General features: G+C 44.1%; 1 protein-coding gene across 1 annotated transcript in view; it reads left to right on the top strand.

Annotated features, from left to right (window-relative positions):
• Positions 1-8,038, top strand: part of LOC147684151 (acetylcholine receptor subunit delta-like) — an 88,070-nt gene extending 80,032 nt beyond the window's left edge. The window contains exon 12 of the mRNA XM_086944547.1: positions 7,496-8,038. Within this exon, the coding sequence (XP_086800673.1) occupies positions 7,496-7,678 (183 nt within the window). The 3' untranslated portion in view covers positions 7,679-8,038. The remainder of the gene's footprint in view (positions 1-7,495) is intronic.
• The last annotated feature ends 7,802 nt before the right edge of the window (positions 8,039-15,840 follow it).

Below are 15,840 nucleotides of genomic sequence, written 5' to 3'. Positions count from 1 at the left end.
TTCTTAATAAGGGAATCAAAAGTAAATTTGAGTGTATCAACCAGAGAAGGCGAAAACCAGATGCCAAGGTATTTAATTTTGGAGGGGCATCACGCAAACTCAGTAGAATTAAGCATTTATTGATAACAGATAGCATTCAGAGGTAAAACTTCTGTTTTGGATAAATTGAGTTTATAACCCGAAATAGAAGCGTATAAAAGGACCTCATCCAAAAAAGGAGGAAGTGACGTAATGGGATTGGACATATAGAACAATATGTCATCAGCATAAGCTGATAATTTTATCTCATTAGTAGCTAGTGTAAAACCAGCAACCTTAGGGTTAGATTGAATGCGTTCCAAAAAAGGTTTAAGACATAGGATAAACAACAAAGGGGATAGAGGGCAACCTTTTCTTGTACCTCTAGAGAGAGAAAAAAAACTAGAAAATTGATTATTAACAAAAATACTGGCGCAGGGAGAGGAGTATAACAGTTTAACCAAGGAAATACAAGAGGGACCAAAACCAAACCAGTGAAGGGTATGGAACATAAATTGCCAATTGATGCGATCAAAGGCTTTCTCAGCATCCAAAGACAATGCTGCTAGAGGGGCGCTAACATTTTTGCTGTGAGATATGATATTAGAAAACATACGAGCATTATCTGCAGCTAATCTGCCTTTTACAAATCCAACTTGGTCCGTTTTAATCAAAAGTGGTATTACAGATTCAAGACGGGAGGCCAGGATTTTAGCAAAAATCTTACAATCATAATTAATTAATGATATAGGGCGGACATTTTTACATTGGGAGTGGTCTTTGTCCGGTTTAGGAATTATAATAATGAGTGCATCCATAAATGACCCAGAGGCCTTAGCATCAGTAATAAAGGAATTAAAAAGTTGGAGTAATTTTGGTGCAACAATAGTATGAAAAGTAGAGTAAAACTCAACAGGCAATCCAGCAGGGCCCGGTGCCTTTGATTTTTTTTGTGAATTAATGGCCTGGAGATTTTCCTGAAGAGATATATCCTTTTCTAAAAGACAAAATTCATCAGGAAGCAATGGCGGTGAAGGGAGACCATCAAAAAAAGATATCAAATTCTGATCGGAGGGGTGTGTGTCATTGGTATAAAGATTTTGATAATAGTTATGGAATACTTCTGCTATGTCTTCATCGGACGAGACAAGTTTATTAGTGGAATCATTGAGTATGGGGCCTATAGTTTTACATTCGGATTTGATTTTCAGATAATTTGCCAACATTTTACCGGCCTTGTTTTGACCACCATGGAATTTGGATTTAACTTTAAGCAAGGTGTTACATGCTTCAAAGGTAACAATTTTGTTAAGCTCAGTTTTCACATTGGTTAGGTCCTGAAGGGTAGCAGTAGATTTGGAAGTGAAATACAAGTGTTCAAGCCTTTTAATATTTTTGAGTTGATCATCATATTTAGTTCTATTCAGCTTCTTTTTTTTATAGACAAATGAAATAGTGAAGGCCCGCAAAGCAGCCTTAAAAGCATCTCAAGTATTAGGGACAGAAGTGTCCAACAGGCTATTAAAAGTAAAAAATTCATTAATAAATACAGAAACTTCTTTCACAAAAACATTATCATACAAAAGGAAAGTATTAAACTTCCAGCGAGTAAATTTAGAAGATGTAAGGGAGAGGTCGAGTACAGCATAACAGGAGCATGATCAGAAATAAAAATGGAACCAATTTCAGATTTTAGAATGGAAGGGAGTAAAGATTTACTGACCAAGATGTAGTCAATTCTTGAACGGGTGTGGTGAACATTTGAGAAAAAGGTGTACTCAAGAGAGTCAGGATTACACGTTTTCCATACATCATACAAAGGGCGAGAGGCATTGGCAGTTTGGAAACATTTATGGGACTTGTCGGGTTGAAATTTACTGGAGGAAAGTCTATCAGAGAAAGGGTCAAGCCATTGGTTAAAATCACCAGCAATTACAATGTTTGGACAATCAATTGAGGAGATAAGAATTTTAATATCGTTCCAAGACTTAGGATCAGGTCTAACAGGGCCATAAATATTAAGTAGGACCAATGTCTTATTCTGAATCACAACCTTAGCCATTGCCCAACGACCCTCATCATCATTTTGTGAGAGGATTTGAACTGATAATGCCTTATGAAATAAAATAGCATCTCCCCCTTTTTTGTTAATAGCAGGAGAGAACACAACTTGACCCACCGACTGTCTCTTCAATTTAAGCGATTCAACATCTGTACAATGGGTTTCTTGAAGAAAAACAATCTGTGAATTAAGCTTTGAAAGATGAGACAATACCTTTTGGCATTTGACAGGGTGTCCAAGACCTCGGACGTTCCACGTAACAAAGTTACACATGGTGGGAGGTAAGGATGATGGGAAACACGTGGAGTAGACATATTTCAAGGAGACAACTACAATAAAATAAACAACAAACAAATGCGTTACACATAAATAAGAACTTCAATACAATCATATTAGTAGAGTAAAGTAAGCCCAAAGTCAAAGCAAACAAAAGCATAAATGCCCGAAATCAAAGAAGATAGGGAACAGGAGAAGAGTAATAGAAAAGTACAAATAAGAGGAGGGGAGGGCAGAAAAAGAAAGAGCAAGAGAAAGAGAGAAAAGGAAAGAGGCAGAAAAAAAGAAGAGAAAGATAAACAGATCAAGGCAGAAAAGCCTGGTCTGAGAGAGAAGGAAAAACCAAGACATCAGGAGCGAAGAGACGCCAAAGAGGGCACGGAATCCAACGAGCACCAGAAGAGCAAAGATAATAAAAAAAGAGGGAGGAAAAGACAGAACCTCAAGAAAATAGTCAAGGTACAGGAAAGTTGAAAAGGAGCCAAATAATCACAGAGAGCAAAACAGATTCAGCCAAAAAGAAGAAAAATATCAAGAGTTAGTATCCATGGAAGCTGAGGAGACATTCTGCAAGTAATCGCGAAGCTTCTGAGGAGCATCAAATGATCGAGTACGACCATTATGAGTAATTTTACAAAAACATGGATGTAGGATACCATATTGGATATTCAACTGTCTCATCTGAGGACGGAGATTCAGAAATTCCTTGCGTCGGGCTTTCGTTGCATTGGAGATATCTTGGGAGATAAAGATATTATGGCCGGACCACTGGAGACGTCGTTTAAGCCTAGCAGCCTTAAGGATATTCATTAACTCTGTGAATTCAAGAAATAGAATAATATTGCCACAAGGCTTAGAAGCAATGGAATTAAGACGACCTAAGCGGTGAGCCCCCTGGATGTTAAGAGAATGGGACGAAGGCTGGAGGTCCAAAAGTTCGTGCAGAAATTTCTGTGTGAATGACACCATATCGGACCCCTCAACATTTTCTGGAATACCATAAATGCGTAGGTTGTTTCTGCGATTTCGATTTTCAAGGTCCTCAGTATGAAGATTCAGTTTGTGAATTTCTTGTTCCAAAAGAGGTACTTTAGAGGTAACATCCTGAATATCACTGACACGTTGCTCTAAGTTCAAAACCTTGCCTTCCATAATGACCCATCTTTCTTCAATTCGCTTACGTTTTTCATTGGTGGCACTCATAAAAGGCCGGAGACCCCTTACTTCCTCTAAAATGGAGTCCAGAACAGGGTTCGTAGAGGTATGTATGGGGGAAGGCAGATCACTTTTTAGAGGTTTAGGCTTTGTTCCAGTATGAGAAGACTTCGCGTTACTAGTATCATGTGTCATTGCGTGAGTGAGAGGAGGCCCCAAAAATGCAATAGATGGTGAAGAACTAGGTAGATAGCACCTCTCCTAAGGTGAACAAAAGTAGAAAACGTAGGAGTGCCCCCACAAGATTAAAAAAGAAGAAAAAGGAGAGTCATGCGGTCAAAAGAGTGAGTCCATCAATGGTGAAGAGCAAGGCAACATAGGCAACAAAATGGAACGAGTAGAAACAGTCCTGCGTCCTGCTCTCAAAAAATGGCGACCGTTTGTGTCAAAGAAATGCAAAAAGAAGGCAAAGTGACATGAAACAAGGCAGTAAAAAGGACAAAAAATATCGCGAATTAGGCCATACCTTGAGGGGAGCTTGAAATTGGGAGGCAACGCGATAATGGCGATGATTGAGGAGAGTGCCCATCAACAGAAGGTGCCAGTGAAGGAGTAGCAGTAAATTGAATAAAGACACGGGCTCAGCGGCATAACAACAATGCGGCCGTCCGTATCCAGAGATGAGGGATATATACTGCTAACAGCAAAAATGGGCAGCTGACCATAAACATGGTATTGAAAATACTGCAAATGGCGTGGTTTATGCCATAACTTGAAAGAAGTAAAACATAGTACTGTAATGGGACAGTAGTGGAGGATCAGGAAGCATCACCTCAGGAGAAGGAGAAGTAATTGCGGTGAAATCATCGATAACACGGACTCAGCGGCATAACATTGCGGCCGCCCGCAACCGGAAACATGAGAAAAAACACCGTAGCTCCACATGAATGGGAACAGCTGGTAGCAAGCATAGCGTGTAAAACTTGAGTGAAAAAACATGAGTCAAGCCATACCTCAATACAGGTTCTAAATAGGCTGGCAACATGAAACTTTTGCAAATTGAGAAAACGGCACCACAGTGGTTGAGGAGGATGAGGCAGCAGGGCAGAAAAAGACGCGGGTTCGGCGGCACAAAATGGCGGCCGCCCGCGTCCAGGAACGTAGAGAATGAGCCGCTTGTCAGAAGTTCTGCAAAGACAGCTAAAAACCTGCAAACGATGCTTCCTCCTGGTGCAGAGCAGCTTCCGCCATCAGTGCGACCACAAAGCAGGCTCCTAAAGGTGTCACACGAGGTTCATATGGAGTCGAAGATCCGTAGCTCCACGGAGCTCACGGAAGAACCGCCATCTCGCCTCGGCGCGTAAGCTATGCCCCCCATACCATAATAAAACATACCATCCCAAGCCATACCTTCCCATACCACACCATATGATTCCATACCATAACATAACATACCCTCCCAAGCCATACCTTCCCATACCACACCATATGATTCCATACCATAGCATACCATACCATACCATACCATACCATACTATTGCATACAATACCATAGCATAGCATACCATACCATATCATACCATACTGTACTATAACATACTGTATCATACAATAGCATAGCATACCATGTCATACCATACTGTACTATAACATACTGTATCATACCATAACATATCATACCGTACCATACCACACTGTAGTATACTGTACCACACCATACCATAACATCCTATACCATACCATTCATTACCATAATATACTGTACCATACCATCCCATACCATAACATACCATCCCATAGCATACCATAATATACTGTACCATACCTTATCATACCATACCGCACCATAGCATAGCATACTATACAATAACATACTATACCATGCCATACCCTCCCATTCCATTCCATATCATACTGTACCATACCATCCCATACCATTTCATACCATACCATAGCTTAGCATAGCATAGCATAGCATACCATACCATACCATATCATACCATACTGTACCATAACATACTGTACATTGCATAAAATAGCATACTACCCCATAGCATACATACCATAGCATACTGTACCATGAAATACTGTATCATACCATACCATAGCATACTATACCATAGCATACTGTACCATAAAATACTGTATCATACCATATCATACCATACCATGGCATACCATACCATAGCATACTGGACCATAACATACTGTATCATACCACACCATAGCATACCATACTGTGCAATACTATACCATCCCATACCATAAGATGCCATACTATACCATAGCATACTACACCATAGCATTCCATATCATACCACAGCATATCATACTACATCATACTGTACCATAGCATAGCATACCATGCTGGTCCACTGGGAATTATTTAGGTAGGTTTTAGACTAATAGGTTATGAATCTGTGATGAAAAATTATTGTAATGTATCTAACCTTGTTCCTAACAAGTATATTTGCTGAGATCCATTTGAGATCCATCTGAAATTCTTAATCATGCAAGTGCATAAGATTTCTAGAGCAGAATAATTTATCATATAGTGTAAAATACCAAATATTGTGCGTGTGCTGATTTCAGCATTTACTCCAAGCCAATGAGAAATTCTCTGACAGGCTTGCCTGACTACTGGCACTCTTAACTACCAGAGCATACCTCAGTGGAGGAGTGAGGCACACTTACCAGTTCTCCTTTTCTTTGAAAAGGTCACAGTTTGTCTTTGAGACTTTGGGGGTTTGTCAAGTGGGGCCCCCTGTAACTAGGAGGTAAACTGACAGCAAGGCATGCAAGGGATACACTGAAATTGTATTACATTATATACTGTCAATCAATTAACCATGTTACCCTGTCATTTGAGTATCATTTAGTAACTACTCACTACACCATTAATGTTTTGCCATTACTTTACAACTACAATGGTATTTTATTTCCAAGTAATTTTGCAATTGCAAGTTCATTCATTTGACTTAGATTCAGTGACTAGGAATATGGGGTGTTTTCCCGCAAGGCAATTGGATGTTCTCCTTAATTCTTCATTTTGATGGTCGCTGAAGTTGTGCCCTATAGCTCTCCCCATGTATTAGTTGCACCCACTTTACATTGAAAGGCTCTGTCACCAGAAGCGGCCTGTGGTGGGAGTGCTGCTAGGCGCTGATGTGGGGTGGGGAAAGGGCAGGGTGGGGGGTAGTAAACTACGGATTACGGCCGATTAGATGTAAGTAAACATATAAATAAATGAAATGAATTTTGTTGTGCGCGCTGCATCGCCATGTTTACTTACCTCTAATCCGGCCATAATCCGTATTCACTACCCCCACCCAGCCCCTCCCCCATCCCATGTCAGCGCTCAGAAGCACTCCCACCACTGGCCGCTACTGTGTGTCACAACACCCCAACCTTTAGTTGCCCTGCATATCTTATGTCTATATTATGTATTTTCTACTACCTCAGGCTTTTATTACCACAGTTAGAAAAATATAAATTAAAAGGTGCTGCTGTTTTGATAGATTATTTTCTAATTAATGCACACTATTTAAGGAATAATTTGGTATTTCTAGCAGTTTGGTGGATGATAAATGGCAGGCTGGTCTGGAAACCATTGAAACACAACTTGGATGTTTGTTCAAGGTGGCTGTCATTAAACTACCCCCACAACGTATTACTTGTACTAATACATTGAGAAAATAGTTGGCTTTTTTAATAAATGTATTTTATTGGTTCAGGTATCAATAAGCCCAAAGTGCAGTGTCTCATTGGTAAATTACCATTCTAACAGTCAGTCACTAGGGTTTAGTTCTGCCCATGGAAAAGTTTTCGATTTCTTTATCTGTGAATTATTACCATCCTCTAAAACTCAAAATCAAAGAATGCCCTGCCTGTCGTATCTGTCTCTTTTGGTTTTCAGCCCATTTAAGAAGGATTTGGCTTCTTTCCCTCAATGCATTGCTTACTCTTTCTCCTGTCACTTCACAGGAGAAGGACAACTGGAACCGGATGGCGCGGACGGTGGACCGGCTCTGTCTCTTCTTGGTGACTCCTGTGATGATTTTGGCAACTGTGTCAATTTTTATGGGGGGCATCTACAACTACCCACCCCCTCTGCCCTTTGCTGGAGATCCTCATGACTATTCAGAAGAAAACAAGAGATACATATAGTAGATCTCATGCTTGACTAGGAGAATGTTCCATGGGTGAGAAAACAAGAGATATCTATAGGAAATCTAATGCTTGACTAAGAGAATGTCCCATGGGCGAGAAAATATTAGATATGTATAGAAAAGCTCAGGCTTCACTTCCAGGATGCCCCATTTCCAAGAAAACAAGAGATATATATATAGTAGATCTCATGCTTGACTAGGAGAATGTCCATGGGCGAGAAAACAATAGATATCTACAGGAGTTTCGTGAGTGACTGGGAGATTGTCTCATGGGTAAGAAAACAAGAGATATGTATAGTAGATCTTATGCATGACTAGTCAAATGTCCCATGGGCGAGAAAACAAGATATATATATATATATATATATATATATATATATATATATATATAAGATCTCGTACGTAATTAGGATGTTGTCCCATGGTCAAGAAAACAAGAGATATATATAAATCTCATTCTTGACTACGAGAATGTCCCATGGCTGGGTCTTTTCGACACATTATACTAAATTAAAAATGTATATTTACGGTAATGCTCAGATTTAGAGAATACAAACACCTAAATAAATTTTAACTCACCATCTCCAACACAAAGGACATAGGTATCACACAGAATGTATGTTTTTGACTGTTTACACTTTTTATTTATGTATTGGGGACAGCCTGTGCAGCAAAGTAAATATGATGCTTAAAAAAATATATATTTTCAAGAAATACATTTGTAGAAATGCTGAATTATGAGCCAAGTAGTGTGTTAAATACAAAGCGCTAATTAAATAATTAATTAAATGTACATTTTAAGTAACATTCCTATCTGGAGCAGATGTAAAAACGCTTGATTTATAAAGAGTGAGATTCACCCAGAACTTTGAGTAGAAGTAAACAGGGTGTTTTTATTCAGTGGAGATTGATCTGTCATATGTATCTGAATATTCCCTTTAGTAATATTCAGTTACTATTTTGAGAGGGAGCCCAAGGGAGGAATTTGAGAAGGACAGATACAAAAAAGATTTATCAGACAGAGAACACATTTAGAGCCATTAAAACATTCTATTACATATCTTTTTTCAGAAATGTTCCTCTCACGTTGAGTACAGAAGAGTTACTACAGTGTAATGTAAAAAAAAAACACTGGGAGTTACTTGAACATGGTCAGTGTTAATGTTAATTGTATAAAGTACACAGTCACCAAAAGGTTTCTTGGCGCTGATGTAAACCTGAATGGTGTCATGGAAAGAAAAGCGACACCTAGGATTAGTGGTCAATAGCTTTATTGGATAGCCAGGTCTTAAAGACCCTCTTGCAAGTGATTAAATCACTATGTGATCTTACGTCTGGTGGAAGGAAATTCAATCAATAGGTTCCAGCATGAGAACCTTCGACCCCCAGATTTCGCTTTACAAACTTTTGGCATGCTCGGTAGATTTGATGTGGATAAGTGGAGTTGTCTCGAAGGTGTGTTTCTCGACATTTGTTTGTCTACAAATTTTCAGAGTCAGCCCGTAAAAGGCTATAAAACTAAAAAACTTTTTAAATTGTATGTGCTGTTTAATAGGTGTTCATTGACACTCTTTCAAGAGTGGTGTAGTGTGGGGGGGTCCTTAAAGACCAAATCTTGCCGCCACGTTATGAACCAATTATAATTTGGCGATGTCATTTTTGGGGAGGCCAAGATATAATATTAGCATAATCCAGCCTTGCTGTAATCACTGCTGCAATGATTGTCTTTAAGGCATCTGAAGGAATAAAAGGTTAAACTTTCTTAGGGGTCCTAAGACTAAAAATACATTTTGAGACCACAACATTAATTTGAGATCTCATCGATAGCTGTTGGCCTACTAGGTCTCCTAGACGTTTAGTCGCTCACTTAGGTATAGGGAGCGTACCCGTTTCTATGGACCAGTAATGATTGGACCAAATGGATGAACTACATTATAATTAAGTTTTTCCCTGTGAGGGTGCATGTTCATGAAGGCACAATAAAATCTGAGGGTTATCTGCATAATATTAAATCTGGCATCCCTGATTAATCCGCGCATTTATTAAGGGTCGACTATTAAAACGATGCGATGAAAGAGCGGAAGCCTGTGGAACCCCACATTCCACTCTGATCTCCTCAACTCTAACCAAAGATAGGTGTACTGCTGCACTCTGCTCCACAGGAACGATGCTAGCCATGTATTTGCTCTCTCTGGGATACCCGCAGTCTGAGCACGATGGAGTAAAATATTTCGATCACTGTGCCAAAGGCGGTGGACAATCTTAGGTCATCAATGCCGGAAAGAATAACTGTTTCAGTGTAATGTTTAAGTTGAAAATTGACCTGATGAAGATCCAAGAAATTAGAGTTTTGCACATGACTACTAATTTCAAGTGCTACATGAACCTCAAGGAGTTTGGCACAATAAGGCGGCAATGAGATGGGGCTATAATTCTTTAATAATTCTGGGTTATCACCAGGTTTCTTTAGTAGGGGCATCACTGAGGCTTTTTTGAAGTTGTCCGGGAGATCCTCAGAGTTCAGTGACCTATTTATGAGGACAAGTAGTGGTTCTATTATGGCAGGCACCCTCTACTTCATATCCTAATGTGGGCAAGGATTTATAGGGAACCTGATTTTGCCTTCATTAGCAGACATTGTAGGGTCTCTTAATCAAATGACCTAAAAGTAGCCAACTTTATTTGATTCTGCTCATCTTCCAGAAAACCGAGTCACATGGGAACTCAGAACTTCTTTTTATGACATCTTTGATTAATTTTATTTTCTCAATGAAGAACATATTCAGTTCACCACATCTTTCTTGTGAGTTTTTCATAGGTTATCTAATTCTGTCAGTAGCCAACAGATTAATGAAAGACAGTGAACTGTCTTCTGGGATGAAGCCTCCCCACAGATAAAAGGACGGCAGTCTCCTGATGCTCGTGACGGAACCGTTCCCTCACGAGCATCGGTTGGGCTGTGCTGGTGAAGGAACGGTCCCGTCACGGCCAGCTCGCCGCGCCTGCCCGGCCCGAATTCCGTGCCTGCGTGACGTTCTGAAGAGCGGGCAGGGCCGTGACGGAACCGTTCCGTCACAAGCACAGCTCACCCACGGGCGATGATGGAGCAGTTCCGTCACGAGTACGGGACCGCCGCGCGGCCCCGCCTCTCCCTTAGCGCTGCGGCGGAGTAGCCGCCGCAGCGAAGGGGTTAATTGAGCATTGTGAATCTTTCCCTTTAACAAAAGTGTGATCATGTTCGAGAATTATTCAAAATATCTATACCTATGTGGGTGGGCGCATGCATGTGTGTGTGTTGGCAATTGGTTAATCTGTATACACAAATAGATTTGATTCCTCTGATAAAAGTTGCTGCTCAAATAAATAATTTTGTTTAATAATAACTAGTATTGCTTCTTTAATTTGATTTGTGTGTAAAAGTGTTCCTTTGTTTGTAGATGTATAGGCAGATATATGTAAAATGCCTAGAAGAGATGTAAATTGTCTATTCCATCTCTAACACACAGAAACAAGATGGAGGGCACTGAAACAATATTTACAAATGAGCTGTTACTGCTTACTGTGTAGGTTGTCGTTTAGATATCACCTTCAACATTTTAGAGGAGATCTGACCTATGGTAAGTGTGCAAAGTCAAAGATTTTATTATGATTTGGAACTGAAAGAGATCCACATAAAATATACACAAAGTTTTATAAAATAGCAACAGTATGATTTCAGTCGCCGAACTTAGACGCTTAGCAAGGTTGCACCAGAGGCGTGGCTAATGTCTTATTTTTTGGGTCAGGAATATATCTAGAGCCAGATGTATCAAAGGGTTTGACCCATTCTGTGTCTATAGGATAATTCGTTCGCACATATGGCCACTAGTCTCTATGCAAACCAAGGGTAATAACATGGAAATTGGAAAACCCCTTCTTAGTTTAATCCATCCTGTTACACAGTGTGCCCAGAAGTGGCTATAATAGGGAACCATTTCATTCATCTTTTATTTTGTACAGCGCTGCATTATTTTAAAGCTTAAAGTTTAATGGTTAAAGGTAAAAAAGATCAAAGTTAAAGATGGTGAATAAAAATGAATATTGCGGAGGAGCTTCGCGGGCAACCAAGATGGCCGCGTAAGCTCGGAGCTCCGTGGACCGTCCGACCCGCCGCAAATATCCTGTTCGATATCCTGATCCACGTTGGTGGAACCTCATTGCTGGTGGTCTACTGAGGCGGGGACTGCCTTCAGCTTCTAAATCGGTGGTTCCAGTGCAGAGATACGTCGTGCTGACCTCCACGTCGGGACGGCGCCATTGTCCCTCCGGACTCCGCCACTTCGCATGATTGGAATGCGTAGCGGCTGCCTGCTGTCCCTACTAGCGGAGCGGTAGTGTCTCCAGCTTGAGCCTTCTACGCCCTGGGTTCTGCCTCCTCGGCCCTGCCTGCCCGTCGACTGAGGACCCGGGCTTGAGTGGCGCCTTGCCTTTGTTCTTCAGACCCATCATGGCGGGAAGAGGCGACTCGGACAGGACAACGACCAAAGGCGGTCGAGGCAAGTCGCAAACACAACTAAATCGCATTGAGCGCTATGTGAACCTAAAGTCGCCGCCTGCATCGGGGGCCGTGTCTAAGGGCCCCCCTCCGACGAGCTCGCCGGATGGGTCAGACCCCACCCTCTGCGACATCATGGCTGCCATCACGAGTCACCGGGCCGATATGCAACAACGGCTTGACACTCTGGATCACAAGGTCGACTCGATGGCCGTTGATATTACTCTTATAAGGGCCGACTTGGGTAAGACCAACGAGCGTGTGAAGGCACTGGATATTAAGACCTCCAGCCTCACCTCTGATGTAACCGAGCTGCAGACCGAGGTCCGCAACCTGCGGATGACTGCGGACCTATTCTCGAGGCGGCTGGAGGACTTTGAAGGGCGAGCCAGGCGGCAAAACGTCCGCATAGTCGGCGTACCGGAGGGATCCGAGGAGGCTGCAACCGACCTGTTTGTGGAGGAATTGATCAAAACCCACCTAGCACCCACTGGACTGAGCAACTTTTTCTCGGTGGAACGTGCCCACCGAGTGCCTGGGTGCCCGCCGAAGTCGGGAGTGGCGCCGCGACCGATTGTGGCACGCCTCCTCAACTTTAGAGACCGGGACGTGGTCCTGCAAGCTTCTAGATCGCAAGGGCCACTCCATTACCAGAATGCGGAGGTGCACTTCTACCCTGATTTCACTAGGACGGTACAGCGCCAACGTCAGAGCTATGCGGGAGTGAAGAGGCGACTCAGGGAAATGGGTTACAAATACTCTATGATGTTCCCCGCTAAACTTCGTGTCGAACATAAGGGCCGTGCCCTTTTCTTTGACTTCCCCGACAACGTCAGTGAATGGTTGGACACAGTTTCTCCTCGGCGAGACGAACAGTATGATCAAGATGGAGGTGCCTCTGGTGGTGCGGAGCGGAGCGACTGAGCGTTGGGCTTGGGACATCCACGCCTTACAGGACTGCCGAAGTTGGTATCTGCAACTCAACTTGACTCTCCTGTTGCTTACATGGTGGGTGGCGGGACGTGTTCATGGTGACTCCTTACTCCTCTGGGGTCTTTTCGTAGATAGTTAATGGGGCGACAGGCACACTGCTGGTTGGGAGGGCTTTCTAGTCTGATGCAGGGGTGCAGGGTGGGGGGTATGTTGGGACGAGTTACCTTGTTTGTTGGTTTTTTCTATCTTTCTATCTGGCAATGGGTCGCTTATGCTCCTGAACTGTATATGTTGTCGGTGTCTTCTGGGACTGGGTGGGGCGGGCTGCGGGGTGATGGGGGGTAAGAAGCTAAGAATTCTCAGTTGGAATGTTAACGGGTTGGGTGACCGAGTCAAGAGAGGGGTGGTAATACAATTGATTAAACGTCACATGCCTGATATCGTCCTCCTTCAAGAAACACACTTGGTGGGAAATTCATGTAAAGCTTTGAATCGTAAAGGCTACAAAATGGTGGCTCATTCGGGGTTCTCTTCCGGCTCCCGGGGGGCGGGTATCCTTATGCGCGCGTCCCTTCCCCTAGAGATAGATGTCACCTTGATTGATGATAGGGGGCGTTACGCCGCCGTGGCGGGTAGATGGGAAGGGCGTTCCCTTTCGTTGCTCTCTGTATATGTCCCCCCGGGGTTGCAATCCAGTACTTTTCAGGACCTTGGTGGTGCCATTTTGTCTATGCCGGTTGGCCTGTTATTAGTGGGGGGCGACCTCAATTCGGTTTGCTCTGGTTCCCTCGATCGCCAACCGCCCCGTGACCTCCGCAGCTTGCAGATGTGGCTGCCCTCCTTTCTCGAATCCATGGGCCTTGTTGATGGCTGGCGTCTTCTCCATCCGACGGACCGCCACTTTTCCTTTCTTTCGGGCGTGCATGGGAGTCTCTCCCGCATTGACTATGTTCTTACACTGGCATCGCACGCGTCGGCCGTCTCTGAAGCCCGCTTTTTAGCGCGAGGCGTCTCTGACCACTCCCCCCTGTGGGTCTCCTTCGATTTTGGCGTGGCCTTGTCGGAGCGACCGGCGGCGATTAACCCGTGGTACTTTTGCAACAACAAGACTCGCTCCCTACTGGCCAAGGCCATTGATCTTTACTTTGCCAAAAATGTGGGCTCGGTCGGGTCGGCCGTTACCCTGTGGGAGGCCTTTAAAACGGTGCTCAGGGGCGAGGCCCAGGCGCTCATTGCAGAGGCCCGACGGACTAGGGATGCCGACTTGCTGAGTATTGAGGAAGAGGTCTTGCGCCTTGAGTCCCAACTGGGACCCGAGCCAGACCCCTCGGTCTTGCATTCCCTCTCATTGAAGCAAGCGGAGTACCATGACCTGGCCACGAATGCCGCACTCACTCTGGCTAAAGAACAGCAGGGCCGTATTTACGATGTGGGAGACAAGGCCGGGAAGTTACTGGCTTGGTTGGACAGGAAGGAGATGGCCAGCCGAGTGGTGCCTGAACTGCTGGGGGACGACGGTGTAGTCCTCAGGGACCCGAGCGCCATTGTCGACTCCTTTGCTGGCTACTTTCGGGAGGTCTATGACTCTAAGTCGGACTTTTCTGAGGCGGACTCGTCGGCTTTCCTTTCTGGCATAGAACTTCCCCGCCTTTCTGAGGAAGAAAGCGCGGATTTGGATAGGGAGATTACCGCTGACGAGATTGCTTTGGCGATCCGGTCACTGCGCACTGGTAAGGCCTCGGGACCTAACGGCATTCCGGTCGAACTGTATAAAATTCGGCCGGATGCGGTGTCCCCGCATCTGCGGAAAATGTTCTTGGAGTCCTTTGAGAAGGGCCATCTCCCCCTGGATCAAAGATTGGCCACCATCGTGGTCATCCACAAGGAGGGTAAACCACGGGACGTTTGCCGATCGTACCATCCTATCTCTCTCCTGAATGTGGAACCCAAGGTCCTCGCCAAACTGCTCGCCAATCGACTGATAGGGGTCATTGGCGACCTCGTACATCCCGACCAGTCGGGCTTCATCCCCCACCGTAATACCGCCCTCAACCTGCGTCGCCTTCACGGCGTTATGGCTAGGGCCCACACTCTCGCGGAGCCAGCTATCCTTGCGTCCCTTGACGCCACGATGGCCTTTGACTCCCTCGAGTGGCCGTATCTCTGGGCAGTGTTGTCCAAACTCGGGTTTGGGCCGGTCTTTGTGAGCTGGGTGAAGCTGTTATACGCCGAGCCGCTGGCTAACGTCACGGTCAATGGCCGCCTGTCGGCGTCATTCCCCCTACATCGGGGTACCAGGCAGGGCTGCCCCCTGTCACCCCTACTGTTCGCTCTGGCCCTTGAACCGCTCGCGGCCCTGCTGCGTACGCACCCGGACTTACACGGTATTACCTGGGCCCCTGGTTTTGAAGACAGGGTTTCCTTGTACGCGGATGACATCCTGCTTTATTTAACTTCCCCTTGTAAGTCCCTCATTGTGGCCTGTGACGTACTCAGACTTTTCGGACGCTACTCTGGCCTGATTATAAATTGGGCCAAGTCGTCCTTATATGTCCTTCAGGGGGATACTCCACGACTTCCCAGGGGCTGCAATATCCAGATTGCCGGCCACGGCTTCAAATACCTGGGCATTTACATCTCTGGTAATCCCAAGATGCGGTACGACCATAATTTGCTCCCTCCTCTCCAGCGTC

The sequence above is a fragment of the Lissotriton vulgaris genome, chromosome 11, assembly GCF_964263255.1.
Source record: "Lissotriton vulgaris chromosome 11, aLisVul1.2, whole genome shotgun sequence".
Lineage (NCBI taxonomy): Eukaryota > Metazoa > Chordata > Amphibia > Caudata > Salamandridae > Lissotriton > Lissotriton vulgaris.
The sequence above is the reverse complement of the archived record's forward strand: the minus strand, read 5'-3'. Positions and strand labels throughout refer to the sequence as shown.